Below are 18,119 nucleotides of genomic sequence, written 5' to 3'. Positions count from 1 at the left end.
CGCCACCTGCTGGTCCAACATGCTTGATTGAGCAATTAAATCCTTCCTTTTTACAAAATATCCATATTTCCACGAATGGTTTTAACAGGACAGCTTTGTTAGCTCCAGTCAAACACACTGAAGCAGAACTGTGTTTTTAGGTCCCTGCGTTGTTTGTCAAGCAGCAAAATCGTGATTTTTAGAGTAATATCTGTCAGCACCGTCCAACTTTTCATATCACTGTCATTTATTTTGAATGAGCAGTTCTTTATTATTATTTTACATCTCTACAGTATTTCCCACATTCGTTACGGTTGCTGTCCTCTGTTCTGCTGCAGTGTCACAGCTTCCACACGAGCTGCTGCCTTCACCCCTGCAACACATCAGGCTGTTTCAACATGCGTATTGTAGTTTTTCCGAACTTAATCACACAGCTAATTATCAAACTTAATGGAGCTCTTTGCACTTTTTCCATTACCGAGCACTGATACTGCTGGTGGGAGAGAAGAGACAAAAGAGAGGTGAAGCCAGAAAGCATGCAACTATCTTTTAGGGAAATAGAGCTTCTTTGGATTCAGCTGCAATGAAGATTATTTTGGCCTTAAAGTAATGTCGGGAAAAATGACGGATAACGTTCGTGAAGGCAGCAATATGTGAGCGCAAGCCCGATTTAATGGATTTTTGGAGATAAGTTTAAAAAAACCGACTTCTGGTGGCTAAAACAAACTTGGCGCACAACACAAAGCTGTTAACTGTAACAAACGCAGCTGGGTTAAATATTTCATTACCATTTAAGGCAACAGGAAAAACTGAAATTACACCAGTGGCACCCTGCAGCGCATCAGAAGGTCCTGAAAAGCACCAAAATGGACATTAAAAACATGCTTCCAGGGCTTTAAGTACCATTTGGTGAATTCAGAAAAGCAGATGAGATCTTTAAATACTCAAGACAACTAATATAAGGCATTTTCATATTTGTCTAAACCTAATAAAACTTGTAAAGAAGAGAAATGTGACCTTTGAATATATGTAAGAACTATTATTTAACTATGATAATAGCTCTTTTATTTTCCTAAAATAGCCCATCCCCAATACCACATTTAATTTCACATTAGCTGTCTTTAGTGTTATGGATTCACACACACACACACACACACACACACACACACAGAGGTCTCCTGCAGTTACTCTATTTAAATTAAAAGAAAACCAAGCCTTTCTTCCATTTCCCCGTCCTCCATCGTTTTGACATTTGCACACTCAGCTCCATTCTCAAATACCTCAACTGTCTCTTGGCTGTGTCTTCATGTTGTCTACGCTGCCCTCTCCTCCTCGGCACTTCTAGGCATTGTGGGTAAACAGCTAGATTAGCCAATCAATCTTCTCTCGGGAACAGAGGTAGTGGCGGTGGCGAAGGAGGGAGGAGGGGTCAGCGAACAGATAGGGAGAGAGAGAGAGGGGGAGAGGAAAAGGGGAGGAGAGCCGAGGAGAGGGAGTGAGCGATAAGGCGAGCGAGATGAGAGGGGGCGTGGGTGAAGGAGGGAGTAAGAGATACAGTCGAGAGGGTGGGAGGAAGAGGAGGAGGACGGGAGGAAAGATGCAGATGTGGAGGCGTCACAGTGAAAACATGATGATGGTGGTGAAGAAGAACAGGCTGGAGTTACACAAAGGAGAGGGAGGAGTGTGAGAGAAGCGCGCAGGTAAAAAGACAGAGGAAGAGTGCGATGAAGGAACGAAGGAGCCTCAGCTGCAGGTTGTGTTGCTTTTCAATCACAACTTGACTTTCAGACCCTTTGTGATTTAAGACAGATTCGACGATTTACGCTGCTGATCAAGGCAGATAATTAACTGACGTACGACGCGATGTTTGAAGAATGTAACACAAGTCTATTACGGCAGGAGACAGCGAGCATGCCAGTTAAAATTAATGGAGCCAACCAGACGACACGCAAGCTCTGCAACACAACTCAAACAAAGTTAACTCTCTGTCTTTATTTCTGCTTAAAGAATTCATAAAATATGCCTTTTCCTTTGTCGTCCTTCACTTCAGCTAAACATCAGTTTCAAACAATCACAACAAAATGATAAAACCCTCAAAAACAAGCCTAGAAAAAGATACTTTATGTAAAGCTTTTTAAGCCTGAACTGAAAGCCTGTATGATGAGATCAATTAACACATCACAAATAATGATAGTAATCTGTAGATGAGGGGGAAACAGCCTGTATCTGCTTTCCAAACACTAAAACCCTCTAAGCCTGCGTCTTTGGTGAACCAGATGCGATGATAAACCCAAAAACTGGACATAAACTAACTACCGAGTCACTCCAAGACAGCAGTCTAACAGCCCCTGCATTACTTTTAATAACCGGTGTCAGGACTCGTGGAAAAAGTTGCCTTGGCTGTAACCATAAACCTTTGCTGCACCCAGCAGAGAGAGCTGTGATAATGCCTCTTAAATGCTGCCTTGCAATCTAGCAATCCTCAAAAGACTAAGAAACTCTTTTGAGGTAAGGTGAAATATTGTTTTTTCTTGCGATGCGTCTACCCGGCTCATTCTTTTGAAACCAGTAGAAAGGACCTGTGCTCAGAGACTAGCCTCAGGGGGCTGGAGCCAAAATTAAACCGGTCCCGTCTCCTTCGCTTTATCACTGTTAGGAGCAGACAGCGAGAAACCATGTAGCACCACCCATCTACATAGTCTCACACACACATCCAAACACACACACACACACACACACACACAGATATATATACACACACAAACACACACAGGGTTAACTGGCACTCTGGCGCTGAGGGTGTGAGCCCCTCCACCCTCCTTCTATGGGCTGGTTGCCAAAGATGCCCCCCGTCCAAAAATACGCAAACACACGCGCACACTCACACCCACACACACGCGCACACACACACAAATCCCTGGCTTAGCCTCGGCCCAGTGCTGGGATTACCGGATTAGAACTCTATTCCATTATCTCCCCACACTATACGGCGCACACACACACACATACGCGCGCACACACACACGCACGCACACACACACAATGCCACAGTGTCTTGGCCAGAGAGGACGCTCAGTGTCAATCACAACACATGACATTTACACACAAGTGGATACAGTTACAGTTTGTCGTGGGAGTGAGGAAAAAAGCCAGTTATTTACAGTACGAGCGGGCGGCGTTGTGGGGCTGTTATTAGTAGGACTCCCTTCTCTGAGAGACCTGGACCGGTGACAGCGGGCAGCCACCCCGCTGAAGTGTCCTTGAGCAAAACAGAGAATCCCTACAAACTCCGGAAAGGCTGTTTCATAGCTAACCCTCACCTCTGACCTCAGAGAGGAGCGAGACAGGGAGGAAAGACTAACTTCTCCTTCCAGTGCTCAAAGGCAGCGGATAACTCCTCAAGGACGCATAGAGGAAAAAAAAATAAAAAACTGAATGTAAAGATGCAGAATTCTGAATAAAAATCATTACAATTGCGATTTTCTCACTCAAGTCAAATTTATTTTATTTATAAAGCTAAAAAGTCACCATCTCAGACCCGTCTTGGAAATATTTGGTTCTGTGATAATAAGTCAAGAGGTAGAAGCCTGTGCACGTAAAAACATCAAGAGAGAAGGTAACTACAACTCCCATGATGCATTTTGGTACGAAACATCCAATCGCGGACCCCAAAATTCTGTTTCATGAGTCTTTTAATGGCCAAAAATCAGATTAAATTTATATACCTGATCATTTTTTGCGTGAATTCAGTAGATATGATGCTGCTTTTTGCTCCCTAATGTAACAGCATAGTGTTAATGGCTTCATTGACTACCTTTTTCTATTTTAGATAAAAATATTGCCTTTCTATTAATCCCCTCGCATCTGTACGAGCTCCTCAGGTATGCTGGTGGACTGCAAAACGCTCCCCTTATAGATGGTACGAGGTGCAGCAAATCTCTGCAGGTTCCTGATGCTTTAAGCCTTCATCGTATTTCACTGCGATGATGTGATGACGGTTGGATAAAGTTGCCATGATACTGTTAAGTGCAAGAAAAAAAAAACTGCTTGCAAAGCAGCCACAGTATGTCCTTTTCAGTGTCATCATGATCTTTGAATTGGCGAAGCTTCCACACAACAAAATGTGACCTTGATAACAACGACAGGGTTGGACACTTTTCTCTTCCTTCAGGACTCTTCTGTTTTTTACTTTCACTTTACTTCCGCCGCTCTCACTGTCAGATTTGTTTTCTTTTCTGAACTCCTTGCAAAGTTTGTCACATGGCGTAACCCTGCCTCGTCATTAACTCATGCAACTTCAGAAATTAGGAGCACTTGGTTCGACGCATCACCTCTCCCTGCTACAGCTCTTCAGTTATTATTCAAGCAAAAATGCCAAATGTTCCACAGAATTAAGCAGATTTGCTGTTTTCAACTGTTTTTCTGAGCGTTGGTCAGACAAAAAAAAACAAATTTGAGGACCTCAACTTGAGCCATATTTTGCTTAGCAATGTATACATCAAACAATCTACTGATCGAAACAATAATTTATAGATGAAGAAAACAGCTTATGAGTACATTCCCTGTCCCTGGAGGTGCATATTATCCTCTACCTGCTCTTCAAGGTTCTCATTTCATCTTGCTAATAAAATATGTACAGTGTTTGCATGTGCGTCTCAAGCAGACATATAGAGAATATCTGATTCCACAGTGAGTAAAGGGAGATATTCTGTAGAAGAAGAAAGGAAGTGGCTGCAGGGCCCGTCTGTCACTTACATAGTCATGGAAGGCCTTTGCCTCACTGGAGTGTTCGCACGTCTCCCTTCGGTCTGGAGCCGCACAATACAAATCCCAGAATACACTGAAAAGGGGGGGGAGAGGGGGTTGGGGGTGGTGGAGAGGTCAAAGGTTACCAAACAGAGCAATACAAGCAAATGTATAACAGCTATTCATAACCCATTCACGCACTCTCGCTATCTCCCTGACGCTCTCAAACTGCCTCTTATACACTTGAGCATCACTGTAAGAGGGACACAATGCCAGAGTCGACCCCCTCAATCAACCTCTCACTCACTCAGAACACACACACACACACACACTTTCAGGACTTGCACAGGGCTTTCAATGACTGCATCCATTTCTTGACCCTGAACTTTACCTGTTAGTTCCCGGTGAATTACTGGCAGGTTTGCACTGTTCACACATGCAGCTGACTTCAGGAACATTTCCAGCTTTGTGCCTTTTCACACATGACATGTTAATGCTGGAATAGATGTCCAACAGATGGTGGTATTGACACACTTACGGATGCCAACCGCCATAAAACTCCGCAGAAGAAGAAGATGGGGTGGGAATGGCTGGACGAAGGCGTCTCTTACCGTTTCCAGGAAGGTGGTGGGTGAGGAGCCAGTGTTCTTGAAATGTATTTAATATTCAACAAGTTTGCTAGACAAGTAATTTTTTTCATCATCTGTTCGATACCTTAAAAGGAACATTAACAGAGCGTTAATGCACCGTGGATTCAAACAGGTCATCAGCAGAGTCCTGCGCTTCACACCACAGTCGTATCTGCATTTTTACCAGAAATGCTACTTGGTAGAGGCAGGAAACTGGTGGTACAGCATTCCCAAAATATCGACCCCTGCACACATGATCCCATGCACGAAATGTTCTTGAACATTTCAGGTAATGAGTGCATGTGTAAAAGGGGCTTTACAATGACTCAAGCCTGAACTCGGTCCCTACCTTCCTGTACAAATGATGACTGGTAGGCGAACTCATTCAGAGTGAATCTGCTCATAATATGAACATGAGCTGACACACATATACATAAACTGTTTCCTTACAAGCTTCTGTTTCTGTTTGAAGGCCGTGAGTGGGAAATCACAAAGGCTCCGACACCTAAGGACAACGCTAACTGCTTGTGTGCTACCTGTCTGAGAGGTCTTAATTGAATCAGCCTTTGTGCATTGATTTAGTGGAAGTGCTATAAACAGAGTGAAACAGCGACATGGCTAACGAGAGGACTAATCAGGCAGCCACTTCACGTGTCCTGGCAATCTGCGGCGCACACAGACATGTTGATTCCCAAACATCTGGAATTTTTCATACACCTCTGCACTTCATAACACGCAGGCGTGTTTGGGAGGCGCAATCCCACAATGGAACCACAAACCCATCTTGAGCTGCTGTTTGGGCACATGAAGTGAAGTTTATGGACTATTTTGATCTGAAGCATATCTTCCATGAGAAGGACGGAGGGCACGGTCGACCTATAGAGGAGCACACACGATAAGGACTGCCAGCGTGTTGCTCAAGGACACGTCAACAAATACTAAAAAGGCTACTGGACTTAAACCTCCAGTCACTACAAGCCTAAACAAGGAGAGAGGAAGAAAATCCTGACTGGTTTGCCCACAGTTAAAAGATGAAGTCTGTATCAAAAAGAAAAAAAAAAAGGCACTTATACTTGCATGTATTTGATATCTCCTCCACGTGCAAAGCAGGAACGTACATCCAGATTCAAGCCCTGAACTGAACAATGAGCTGACTTATTCTTTAGATTTACCCCGGCTTCTATGCTTTCAAATTACTATTCTGTTCCTTCATTTTCTTTTTATTAAAACATGTCCTTGGTCTCATATTGCTGATGGTGCTCTAAAGTCCTGACGTTCATTCTTCTGACTCAGCAGAGACACCCCCTGAGGTGAAAAGTTACATTAGAGATTGCACTTTTTAAGAACCTTTAAGGGTATATTTACAAGTCTGTAATTCTACATCCACAGGTTTTTAAATATTTGTTACTTTATAATATGTGCAGTGCTAATTTCAGCAGCGTCCTTCAGCAACACAGTGAAAATACTCTGAATCCAGTGGCACAGTTTTTGGAGCTGTGCTCTGATCTCTCTGAAGAAGCAGCCAGGGAAAAGTTTTAACCTTGGACAGAATCAATAAATTATAACATCATAAACAATCACCGATGGTATTTTCCACGATAAAGCTTAAGAGAAGAGTGGTGAGGACCATGTGAAGCGTGGAGGCAATAAAACATTATTTATCCAAGTTCTGCCAGACGTTCTTAATGTAAGGTGTCTTCAGCTCTCCAGTCTTGTGCGGTGGGTTCATTTTTTTAACGTGACTTCAAAGTAAACATCTGGTGATATTCTACATCTTCCAAAAACTAATAATGAATTGATCCTGCTAACAAATACTGCCTGTGTACCTCTGTGCCACAGACCTTCACTGTTGTCTGTTGCACTGGGTGACATGTTTTTTCATTATGATGAACATGGGTGCTGAGGTTTATTCTGAGGCGATCCCATATACACAGTCCCGCTGCTGTAAATACACACCAGTGCAGCGTATCTGCCGCTGAAAATAGTCTGCAACAAAACCACTGTTTACGTAACATTTTCTGAGAACTACAGCACCCAGCTGTCAAATCACTTAACCTTTTTTTAAAAGTAAAAGTACACACTCATGAGCGAAGACTTTAAGAGCACAGGGAAGCTGAGATGTACTGACAGAAGGGGTAACACATTGTTGGTTGGGGTCTTTTCAGTGTTGACATTAAGGAAAACACAGACTGTTAAATCGGTTGACACACATCAGGCGTACAACAGCAGCTATCTTAAATAAAGCCCAGTTCACTCGTGCGGTCCGACCCTGAAATGTTCAGGAACATTTCCTGCATGGGGTCATGTGTGAATAAGAGCAGGGGTCACAGTTCAGGGAAGTCTGTACCACCAGCGTCTCACCTCCAGACCCGAGCGAGTCATGAGCGAACCAATCACAAGACTCCGTTGATGACGTATTTGAATCTTGCAAACTTGTTGAATATAAACCAGCTCCTCATCCGGCATGTTCCTGAAAATACCACACGTACATCCAGCCTCGTCACATCTTCTTCTTCTGTTATTTTATGGCACTTGGCATCCATAAGCTTTGCATTACTGCCATCTGCTGGACTGTCACTTGGCCCATCTCTTCCGGCATCGCCATGTCACGCGTGAAATGGCGAGAGGTGGAAATATTCCTGAATGAAGCTGCATGTGTGAACACTGAAAATCTCTGTAATTTACCAGGAACTATGTGTGACTGAGTCACACATACATTTCAGTAGCCTTTCCTTTTCAGATTATCTGCTAATTTTGCTCAATCTCTCGTTATCTGTGGATATGTTTGAAGTCCTGGGGGGCTTGACTGAAGCCTCAGGTCATACACAGACTGGACCCTCTGCTAAAGGTATAAAGGACTGAGTATCATTACATTGACACTGCAAGACGTCCCTCAGCGTGGTCATTCACAAATCACTAAAACACTCCAAAAAGGTCCATCTGTGTTTAAAATTGGTTGTTTAGAATCTGATTACAGACCAGCTGTACGTCAACCTGAAAACCTGTCGCGTGATTTCCCGCCTCATCTTGATTTCTCCCAAACAACAACACACAAAACAAGTGGATTCGCTGATCGGTGCTTAAGGTGTTGACCCTAAAGGTCAAATCTTAGCCAGGGGCAGAAATGACAGGAGGGGGGGTGAAGAGGAGGTAGACAGCGGAAGGCGAGGTGACACAAAGGGAGATGGAATGCAATGGGTTAATCTGCTAAGAATCCCTCTCCCACATGAACAAAGGAGGAAAGTGGGAGGTGGGGGGCACACAAAGGGTGACGAGAGGGTGAGGAGGGGGAGGGGAGTACAGAGGGGGGAGTCCATTCCCTAACCATCTGGATCTATTGTTTCAGGAATGGGGGTGAAGGGATGGAGAACTGGAGGAGGGGAGAAGACGGGGAGGGAGGGGGGTCACGCCCTTGGTGAGTCTGGTCAACCCCGAGGCTGAGACTCCGCTAAACCTCCCACCTACGGAAGTCACTCTTAAGGAGCAATGACGACAAGTCAATTAACTTGAAAATTAGGCATTTTGCAAGCAAATAAATATCTGAATGCTTAGACAAAGTATGAGTTTAATATGTTCACATTTGAGTGATCCCACAGAGCACCAAGGCTCAAATGAAGCTACCTTTTGTGCATATGACGGTAATGAATTATGCAGGCTTAGGATGGACACTAGAGCCCCATCAGTGAGTGTGTATGTGTGAAGGGGCGGTGTTAAAAACCCAAGGAAATAAAAGGAACAGGCTTACTGTATCAGAACAAACAAGACAAAAGTCGCCTTTTCATACAGGAAAACAGTGACACTCACCACCACCACGAATGGAGGAATCCGGGGGGCTCCCCTAATGTAATATTCTTCTCCCATCGAATCTGGAGGAGAGGAAAGGAGAGGAGAGGAGAGGCGAGGAGAGAAAAGTCACTTGCAGCCACTAGAGAGAGGATTATGTCTGCAGGTCCAGGGGTTAAGAACATATAATCAGTCAGTCTCAAACTGTCAATGCCCTCGGACGTGAAGATGGGCATCTTTCTGGCTCTGTCGATCTCCATCTTCCCGACTCTCTTTCTCTTATGTCTTCATCCTGTTTCCCTCTTCTATCGTGTGAATTGTGTTTTGGATAGAGGGGATAGCTCAATCATAGACTCATTCATTTACTATTAGCCGGTCTGCATCCAAAAGGGCTTTCAGGAGGCTTGGAAATGCACACAAACAACAAGGTGCCCACATACAGACAAGTGCATCGGTTGTTTCTGCACCAAAGCAGACTGCGAGCATGATCTGCTGTAACTTTAGAGGATTTCCTTTTGAAAAATTGATGCAACACCTTACGCTCTGTAATCATGTTTAGCGTGTTTGCACTGATGATACAAGTTGTTGTAAACATCTGCCATAGCCTGGTTATAGTATGTACAGTTTTACTAATGAAGAAAGCTGTTCAACATTGAGAAGAAAACAAGGCTCCAGCAATGTGTTACAATTTCCTTTTTCTTCAATTCTTTATCTAAGAATGACTGCGCTCTCTAAACATGGCTGCCATCTTACCTCAGACAGGAAGGTCTGTGCGGACTTCTGTGCTCCCACATGTAGCAGGTACTCGTACACGTACAACGCTAACCTGAAATGCAAAGGAAAAAATGGTTGGAGGTGTCATTTGGTGTCAAAAGCAGACATACTATAGATAATTTTTACCCAAACAATGGCAGAAACTACAGGCCTGTTGAATATAAGTCAAGATCTATTTCAGGGTCTAAAAGTTTTGTGTTTTTACCACTGATGAAAAAACATAAAGGTTAGGTATCAACAGACCACCAATGGATAAAAAATGGCTTCAAGGTCACACGGTTTAAAATGTACTGTTGTGTGACTATGATGTGTGAATGGAGGCTAGAAAAGAGGCGCGCTGAGGTGGCAAGAGGGACTGAAAAGAGAAGAAAAGCCAGCAAAGCAGGACGAGAGAACCTGGTTCTTCAGTAAATAGCCTATCGAAACAATTAGCAAAGAGAGGGAAGGGTTACTCTGGGTTTTCCTGCTTATTGACTTTATCCCATTTATTCTCAAATAGAGAAATCATCTGCATAACTGTCAGTGTCAGTAAAGAGCTTCTCACACTGAGTCCCTGATATCAATACTACCAACAACTGGTGTTAACTTGCAGTATGAATGCTGTACACCGGCCGTGCATCTTGCGTCTGACCAGCCAGCAACTTTCAGTGCAGTTACCTTCACTCTGATAGTTCCTGGTGGGCTGTAAAGTACTACCTCAGGAGCAGGGACTGTTTGGGGGGTATAAACCATGATCCCAGAACTAAAATTGGCTCGAGGTTCCTGTGATGAAATGTAGGTGAGGCTTCGGAGTACCGCTAAACGTTCCTGGACATTTCCTTGCTTCCCAGCTGCACTTCTGTGGCCTATATATTTTTCCACTACTGCTTATGTGCATCGCACTAAAATGGAAGGAATCTCTGTCGGCCCCTTGATTTTCTTGACAGCCATTCATCCGATTGACTTGGCAGTTGGCGAGTGTATTGCTGAGCACCCATGGAAGTGCAGTGTTAAGTGTGAAGTAGTTTGGCTCAGTGAAAACGTCGCTTTTTGATAACTCTTCGCAGTGGTTAACTTAATGTTATCAAGCTAACGTTGGCTAGCTGCCTCCAATGAATAATGTCAGCCTATCCTTAGTAACCAATGGTAATTTGGGGCAGCTGGTCAGCTTTAGCATGAACACAGTGGTAAAAATTTCATTCTTTCACTGTTAGATCAGGATGAAAAACTTCCTAGGTTTCACTGGCAGGGCTATTCTTTCAGCTTCTCCCACAAATGCCGATAACATTAGTCTATGTCAATTTTGTTAACTGTGTATTTTAATATTTTTGTCTTTTCTTCTGTGAAGTCTTTGCCCTACATTCAGCCAATTAAATTTCACTTAAAGAAGCAGAAATGACAACAATGATGATGATTATTAATAATTTTGGTTTGGTTCATGCTTTGAAAACACCTCCATCAACTGTCAGAATGCACTGTAATTTTACTGTGCTGTTAATAAAGCTTAAAAAGGAAAAACCAGTGGCGCATGAGTAGTGTGGGTCTGGAACTGCTGGGTCTAGAGCTGTGGGGGCTCTCCGGTCAATGATATTGAGAAAGCTGCAAGCAGCAATACCGGAGGCCAAGCGCTCTTTGGACGGGCACGGCACTCGTCTTACCAAACCGAAGCATCCAAAGTCCTGAAACCACAACAGAAGCTGAAAAACATCTGCCGACCTGTCTGAAAAACACTGTGTTCTGTCTGCACACACCAGATACCGACAGAAATAGCTGCGTGCGACACTAATTCCACCAATATTTCAAAAGCTCTCCAATGACTTTTTTAAATCACTGCTATTATAACAGGCCAGACACACTTGATAACGGCAATCCACCAGGGTCTATTAACACACACAAGAACCATGCTGTGGAGTGGGAAACCCCCATTGGCCCAACATTGTACTCCTAACGCCTTCACTTAGTCATGTTTAATAGGCTGTTAATGGACCATCAATCGACCGGCCGCGTGGATATGACAGTGCCCTGTGTGCCCAGAGCAGACAGTCCTCTGACAGGCCAATAAGGTCCTAATGAGAAGGACAGTAGCTCAGTGTCAAAGTCCCCATCATTAGTCAATGAGCTGATCAATGAAACATGGGTTTGAGATAATAAGGCTGTTGTGCAGTTTGTTTTTAACCACTAACAGCCAATTTGCCTTCGCAGCGCTGCCTTCCACTGAACTGCTGCTGAACGGTGGGACGAAGGTGATGTCTATTTAAGCGCATTTAGTGCATTTAAGCCTCTTAAGATGATGTGTGGTTCAACAATAAAAAAAAAAAAAAAAAAATTGGACAGGAAGCTGATAAGCTCACTATCTCCGTCTTCTAAAGAAATTAAATGGGCCAAGTTTTAATAACTGCACTCAGTTTGCCAATGCAGAATTTCTCTGTCTGTTTCTGCATCACCGCGGTCCTCAGCGACACTCTGGATCGCAACAACTGGCTGATTAATCAACAAAAGGAAAATTTATCTGCAACTATTTTGGCAATCACTTACTCGTTTAATTCATTCTTCAGGCACGAGAGCCAAAGAATTTGAGGACTCCAGCTTCTAAACTGCAACAATTTGGGGTTTTAACAGCTCAGACAAAACATTGGATGGTGTCCTCTCGTACTGCAGGATATCTAGTTTTCTCAGTTTTCTAATGTTTTTTTAGACTGAATAATTTATCAGGAAAATAATTTGCAGGTTAATCAATAACAAAAATAAACGTTAGCATCAGCCCTCAACACAACTAAGATCATTTTAAAACATTTAAAAAGTTGTGAAAGAATCAGCCATGATCAGATATCCTTCCTGAGGATTATCTCTATTTTTATGGTTCTTCTATTGTGTTTGTTTGTATGTATCTTTATTGCAGTTTATATATTCGTTTTTTCTGAATAACCATTTGTGAACAAGTGTTGCAAATGAGCTTAGGCTATAAACGCTGTGATATATGGCATCAGTCTATTCAGTTAATAGTCTCTACTTAGGTGTATGTCCCTGTGAAAATAAGCACGAGTAAGTGCACGTCCACCTGGGGGATACTACACCACTACACACTTCTGTTTGAGGGTCAAAGCGAGAATCCATTCATTTAGTCGCTGCTAAATGCCTTGAATCAAACTACAGATGAGGTGAGCACATGGGAGCAACAGAAACGGCAGAAACAACTGGTGCTGAGTGTTATGATGGAGAAACGGTCTGTGCCTGACCCGTTCTCACTACTAATACTATGCAAAGGTTTCAAATATGCATTGTTAGTATGCAAATGTAGTCTGTAGAGGATATGAATAGGCAAATAGACAATAACTGCAGTTTGGAGGCAATGGCTGCTACATGATCACACCTTGTCCTTCACACAGACAACGCAGTCAGGGGTATTTTCTAAACATCATCACAGCAGGCGGGGGCAGCAGCTGGCAGATATCAATGGATGCTCCTTAACAATCTTATGATTAAATGTGTTTTTAACATTGCAAAAGGTCTAAATCCCAAAGCAAAAAAAGTCCTTATTTGAGTGTGACACATGATTAGTTCTGCTTGGACGTCAAAGCATTCCACACACTAATGAGCACACGCTGATATTAAGCAGAATTTGGTACATACAATGAAAAAGTAGGACGATGCTAATAACTCAGAAACAACTGTAGATAAACCTCAAGGTCCCATACAACGCTGCACTGACACAGCATCTAAACTACACCCTGTTGGTCGATAAGAGTCAGGGTTCATGCAGCTTTTTAAGAGCAAAATTCAAAATTCATCTTTACACTCACAGCAATCAACATACATTGTCACGTTGTTTCACCTGCTCTTCATATCGACTTTGATTGCACGTTTTGATTGTGATTGTTTAATGCTCGCTAATTTCAATGCCGGGAGACAACAAACAAATATGATGAAGGGATCGTTTAATCCGTTATATTAAAGGATGTTTGGTTCACATGAGTGCTTGTGCAGATGAAACACCGGATCAAATCAAGCATCTCTCAAGAATACATGCGAATCCAAGCATATTCCGAACCTTGGAAACAGATCACGTTTAGCATTTTCCAAACTTTCAAGACTTTCTACAAACTCTGATGAGTGATCTTCAGCCGACCGCACAGCGTAGCATCTGATCTGTCATCATGACCACCCTCCTGAGCTCAGGGTGGACACTGCCTTGACGAACCAGCTTTTATGCTTTGGGTAGGAATTTCATTTAAAGTTACTGACATTTAAGCGACTCCTCCGCTTCTCTCAAAGGCGACAAAGTTTCTGCATGAAAGAAAATAGAGCATCCAGAGAGAACAGAAACCATGCTTGATACATGTGTGGTGTAATTCTTCGTAGTTGTGTAGTTTATCTGGAGCATGCATTGAACCACAGTTGCAGACGAGTCTCGCTGAACAATGCTGACCACAGATAAAAGCACGACACAAGTCCTATACCGTGAAAGGATTAGCCGTGGGTTGAAAATGCATTCAGTAGACCTACACCTCACGTATGAAGTGATAATAGTTTCAACGTGCAGTACAGTCCGTCCGTGCAGCCTGTTCAGAAGGTAATAAATAGCTATGACTGTTCTCCCCTCGCAAACAGTCGCCACAATAAGGAAACATACATGGCCAAGCAGACTTTCAGACATCCAGGTGAACAAACAAACAAAGCAGAGGCGGCCTTGAATTCTAAACTTCCCGGAGTGATTTACACTGGTTAATATCATTCAGCTCTACATACATGCGGCATCCTGCGCGATAACAACACATCGAAGAGCAAGAACACATCCTGACTGCATCGCTTAGCTCAGCACAGACAGCGGGACAGGTTGATTGTTGTACAAATGACCGATGCTCTAAAGAGGATAAAGACTGCAGTTCACACAAACACACACACTTACTTGACCACTTTAGCTAAGGGAATCTGACCACTTTCTGAGGCTCCTACCAATTTGTAGGTCACAAAGCTCTCTGTGACCGCTGGTGTAGAGTGTAAGTCACTGCCACACGCAGGTCAGTCTTGTATTAGGCCACACACACACACACACACACACACACACACACACAGATCGCTGCACTTTCCTACTCACTGATCAGACTTAAACACCTATAGATGTGCATCTATAGGTGCATCTACGCTGATTCTAACAGTCCTGAAATGCCTGGCGGAAGCTCACAGGAAGCTTCAGAATACAGCATGTGTCTCAAACATTGATACCGTTTGCATCTTCCACCATGCTGCGGGTTTACTGGCTTGCTTAACACATGTGCAGCCTTCTATAGGAGTTTGACTAGAAGGGAATAGTTAGACTTGGTCTTATGTCTGGGGATAGGAGGATCACACTGCAGATCCCCCCCCAAGAGGCCTTCAATGAAATTTTTATGTGTAGTGTGTGTATGTGTGTTATTGTGTGGGTTGCAGAAGGGGCTGCGTGTGCGTGCACCTGGCCTACTACATTATTAAAGCTCAGAAGCTGGCTCGCAGAAAAGGAAGAGAAGTTTGAGAAAGAGGAGGAGGAGCAGCTATAGGATGGCGGAGTTAAGCGAGAGGAGAGAAATTTGTTTTGACTGGAATGTAAGAGGGGGCATGTCCCATTTTTGTAGAGGAAGAAACAGCAGGTGGTACAGGGGATGAGAGGGGCAGTGAAGTCGTGGTGGAGAGGAAAACGGGACAGTCGTGGTCGTTTTTGACCGCCAGACTGTGAAATTCTCTTAATAAGGTAAGACAAAAAAAGTCCTGAAGACACCTCCAGCACCCCTTCCTCCACAGTTTCTCAGGCTTTATGCCCTGGCGACACCAAAGTTTTGCACCGCATCACTGGAATCATACTCTACTCGTGTCTGATTTATGCACATCATCTCCCGCACTGAAACAAAATTTGCTTCCTCCGTTGCGCCGTGTGAGGTGACCTCCTGACCTCCCTCCCTGCCATTCCCCATGACGTCCCGAGATGGGACATCAGTGCGTGCATACGCTCACTCCCATCGAGTGAGGAACGTCCCTGACGTGCACCGCCGGCACACCTGACATCCCGCCTGAGGCCCCCAACAAAACCCCCTCTTTAAACATGGATGAGTCTGCCCACCACATTTCCCTCTCTTCTGTCTCTTTCTTTCTCTCTCAACTCAAAGCTGAGAGCAGCTGCTTCAGTCTGTCTCAATAATTCAACACCGAAGCGAGGGATGAGGACTTTGAGGAGCAGCGAAAGATGGCAAAGCGAGAGTTGGGAGGCAGATGAAGAAAGACATGGGGAGAGCGATGCACGGAGAGAGAATAAAGACTGAGGGTTCACGACACAGCAAAGCGAGGCGTGAGCTTCAGGTAATGAGGCGCCCGCTGATCTTCACGCAAACATGCAGGAGTCTGACAACTCTGTCCCACTTCAGTGCCCCAATCTGCTGACTGGTCCGGTCAGTCAGAGGGTGAGCGTTTGCTGGTGTTCAAAGCCATCCACTGTGAGGAATACAGTCATAAGCATTCCACCTGTGCCCCTACCTCTTATTTACCTCTGGGTGATCGAGCTGTAGTGTGACATTAAGCACTAACAGAGCACAGGGCTTTAAAACAATTACATCTAACAAAGTTTAATGAAAGCATGAGCGGGTCTTGGCTGGCTTTGTTACCGTTGACTATCAGCAAAGGAAGTCCCCTGCACATACTGGCTTATATTTCAGGAGTGATGCAGGGAAGTTAGTTGAATTCATATTTAAGTACCATCTGAAACCTCTGCAGACTATTTCAGCGCCGGTAAATGTGCGGCATGCATCTCCTGACTGAGCGAACAACAGGCACCGAGACGGTGGCATGCAGACAAAGGGATCGGAGGGCTACGGCTCCCCAAGCTAACGCCACCTTAAGCTTCCTGCCAAATCGGCCGCTGAAAAGCCCGTTTCTGCGCCTCCTTACGACAAGCGGGCGGCGGCGATTACGAGCACTTCATCCCCGGCGCTCATTCGCACAACTCGGGCGCTTGGAGAAAATCTGTACGGGCCACAAAAGTTGTGAGGCGCAGCTGCTGCGCGGAGACCGAAGCAGGCGGCTCTCCGCTGACCGAACGCACGCATGGATACAATGAAGCCAGCGCGTTCGGACACAGTGTCGCCGTGGAACGTGGAACGGTTCTAGAACACGTCCCCGTGCTATTTTGTGACAAAACCCCAAACAGCTGTATGCTATTTTTACCTGCTGCTTCAGTGGGGCGACACAAAAGCCAGCTAGCTACAATGCACGGCGTCACTCCAAATGCATTGTTCCTCACGCTGGGGCGAGATGGAGCTGAAAGTGGGATCCCCATCGCTGCTCCTCGCAGACAATTTAGCCGTGAGTGCACATTTCTGCATCACTGCTGGAAACACGTGCGGCAACACTCCCTCCTCTTAAAAGCGGTGCAGAAGTGCCACTAAAACTAGTCGCTAAAAGTGCCACTCTGTGTTTTGCATTGGAGAGAAACAAGAGAGACAAGAGTGCAACTGGCAGTGTAGCTAGCTGCTCGGGCTAACTTAGCAGCCATGCCTGTGTAGTTGGAGGATGGAGGAGGCACCACGACACGCGAAGTGGCAAACACAGCGAATAAACTGTGGGAGCATCACTTTTGCGGTTTGCATGTTCACAAAACGAGCTCGCCGAACATGCGTGCTCCTGCTGGAGTGACTGAGGTGCCTCGCATCAGTTAGCAAGTTTAGCTACCTAGCGCACTCTTCTTGGCTGGATCTCTGTTGTGACAGTGCAATAATGTACTTACTTTTCTCTTGCTTGGCTATCGGAGGGGACCACAGCTCCTTTACCCTTGCCGTACATCTTGGAGGCTGTTCTGATACTTTATTTTATCCCACTCGACACCTGTCAAAGAAAGCTACCAGGAAAACCTACTATCTCCATAGCTACCCAGTTAGTGTTGTCTCCCTATTTCTCTCTTGCGCTCTCTTCGCTCCGGTTTCCTTTTTTTTCTACGTCCCCAACATTGCCCACAAATCAGGCAGGGTTTCAGCCGGGGGGAACTTGAAACAGTCCACTGGTGGAGCTTTTTTTTTTTTTTTTTTTTTTTTTTTTTTTTTCAATCGCTGTTCCTGGATTCAGCTCACGCCCCCCCTGTTGTGAGACGGTGGGGGCTTCTTAAAGCCACAGTGTCTCAGTTTTTGTCGACTTCGCTCAAGTTCAAGTTCTTTCCTGGACTTCAAGTTCAGGCCTTACATTATATTTGTGTTCATGTACTTTGACAGATAG

The 18,119-nt window shown here is 44.5% G+C and overlaps 1 protein-coding gene across 5 annotated transcripts in view; it reads right to left on the bottom strand.

Annotated features, from left to right (window-relative positions):
- The window catches only part of LOC143331432 (single-stranded DNA-binding protein 3), a 40,014-nt gene extending 22,141 nt beyond the window's left edge, over window positions 1–17,873 (bottom strand). For 2 of the 5 annotated variants that reach the window (XM_076748296.1, XM_076748293.1), the window contains exons 1-4: window positions 17,638–17,846; window positions 9,891–9,963; window positions 9,159–9,220; window positions 4,735–4,819 (exon numbers count right to left, since the gene is read on the bottom strand). In XM_076748296.1, the coding sequence (XP_076604411.1) occupies window positions 4,735–4,819; window positions 9,159–9,220; window positions 9,891–9,963; window positions 17,638–17,693 (276 nt within the window). In that variant the 5' untranslated portion in view covers window positions 17,694–17,846. Of the gene's footprint in view, window positions 1–4,734; window positions 4,820–9,158; window positions 9,221–9,890; window positions 9,964–17,637 lie in introns of all 5 variants that reach the window. The other 3 variants (XM_076748294.1, XM_076748295.1, XM_076748297.1) reach the window with 2 other exon arrangements.
- Between the last annotated feature and the right edge of the window lie 246 nt (window positions 17,874–18,119).

Source organism: Chaetodon auriga, chromosome 14 (genome assembly GCF_051107435.1).
Source record: "Chaetodon auriga isolate fChaAug3 chromosome 14, fChaAug3.hap1, whole genome shotgun sequence".
In the NCBI taxonomy this organism is placed as follows: Eukaryota; Metazoa; Chordata; class Actinopteri; order Chaetodontiformes; family Chaetodontidae; genus Chaetodon; species Chaetodon auriga.
The sequence above is the reverse complement of the archived record's forward strand: the minus strand, read 5'-3'. Positions and strand labels throughout refer to the sequence as shown.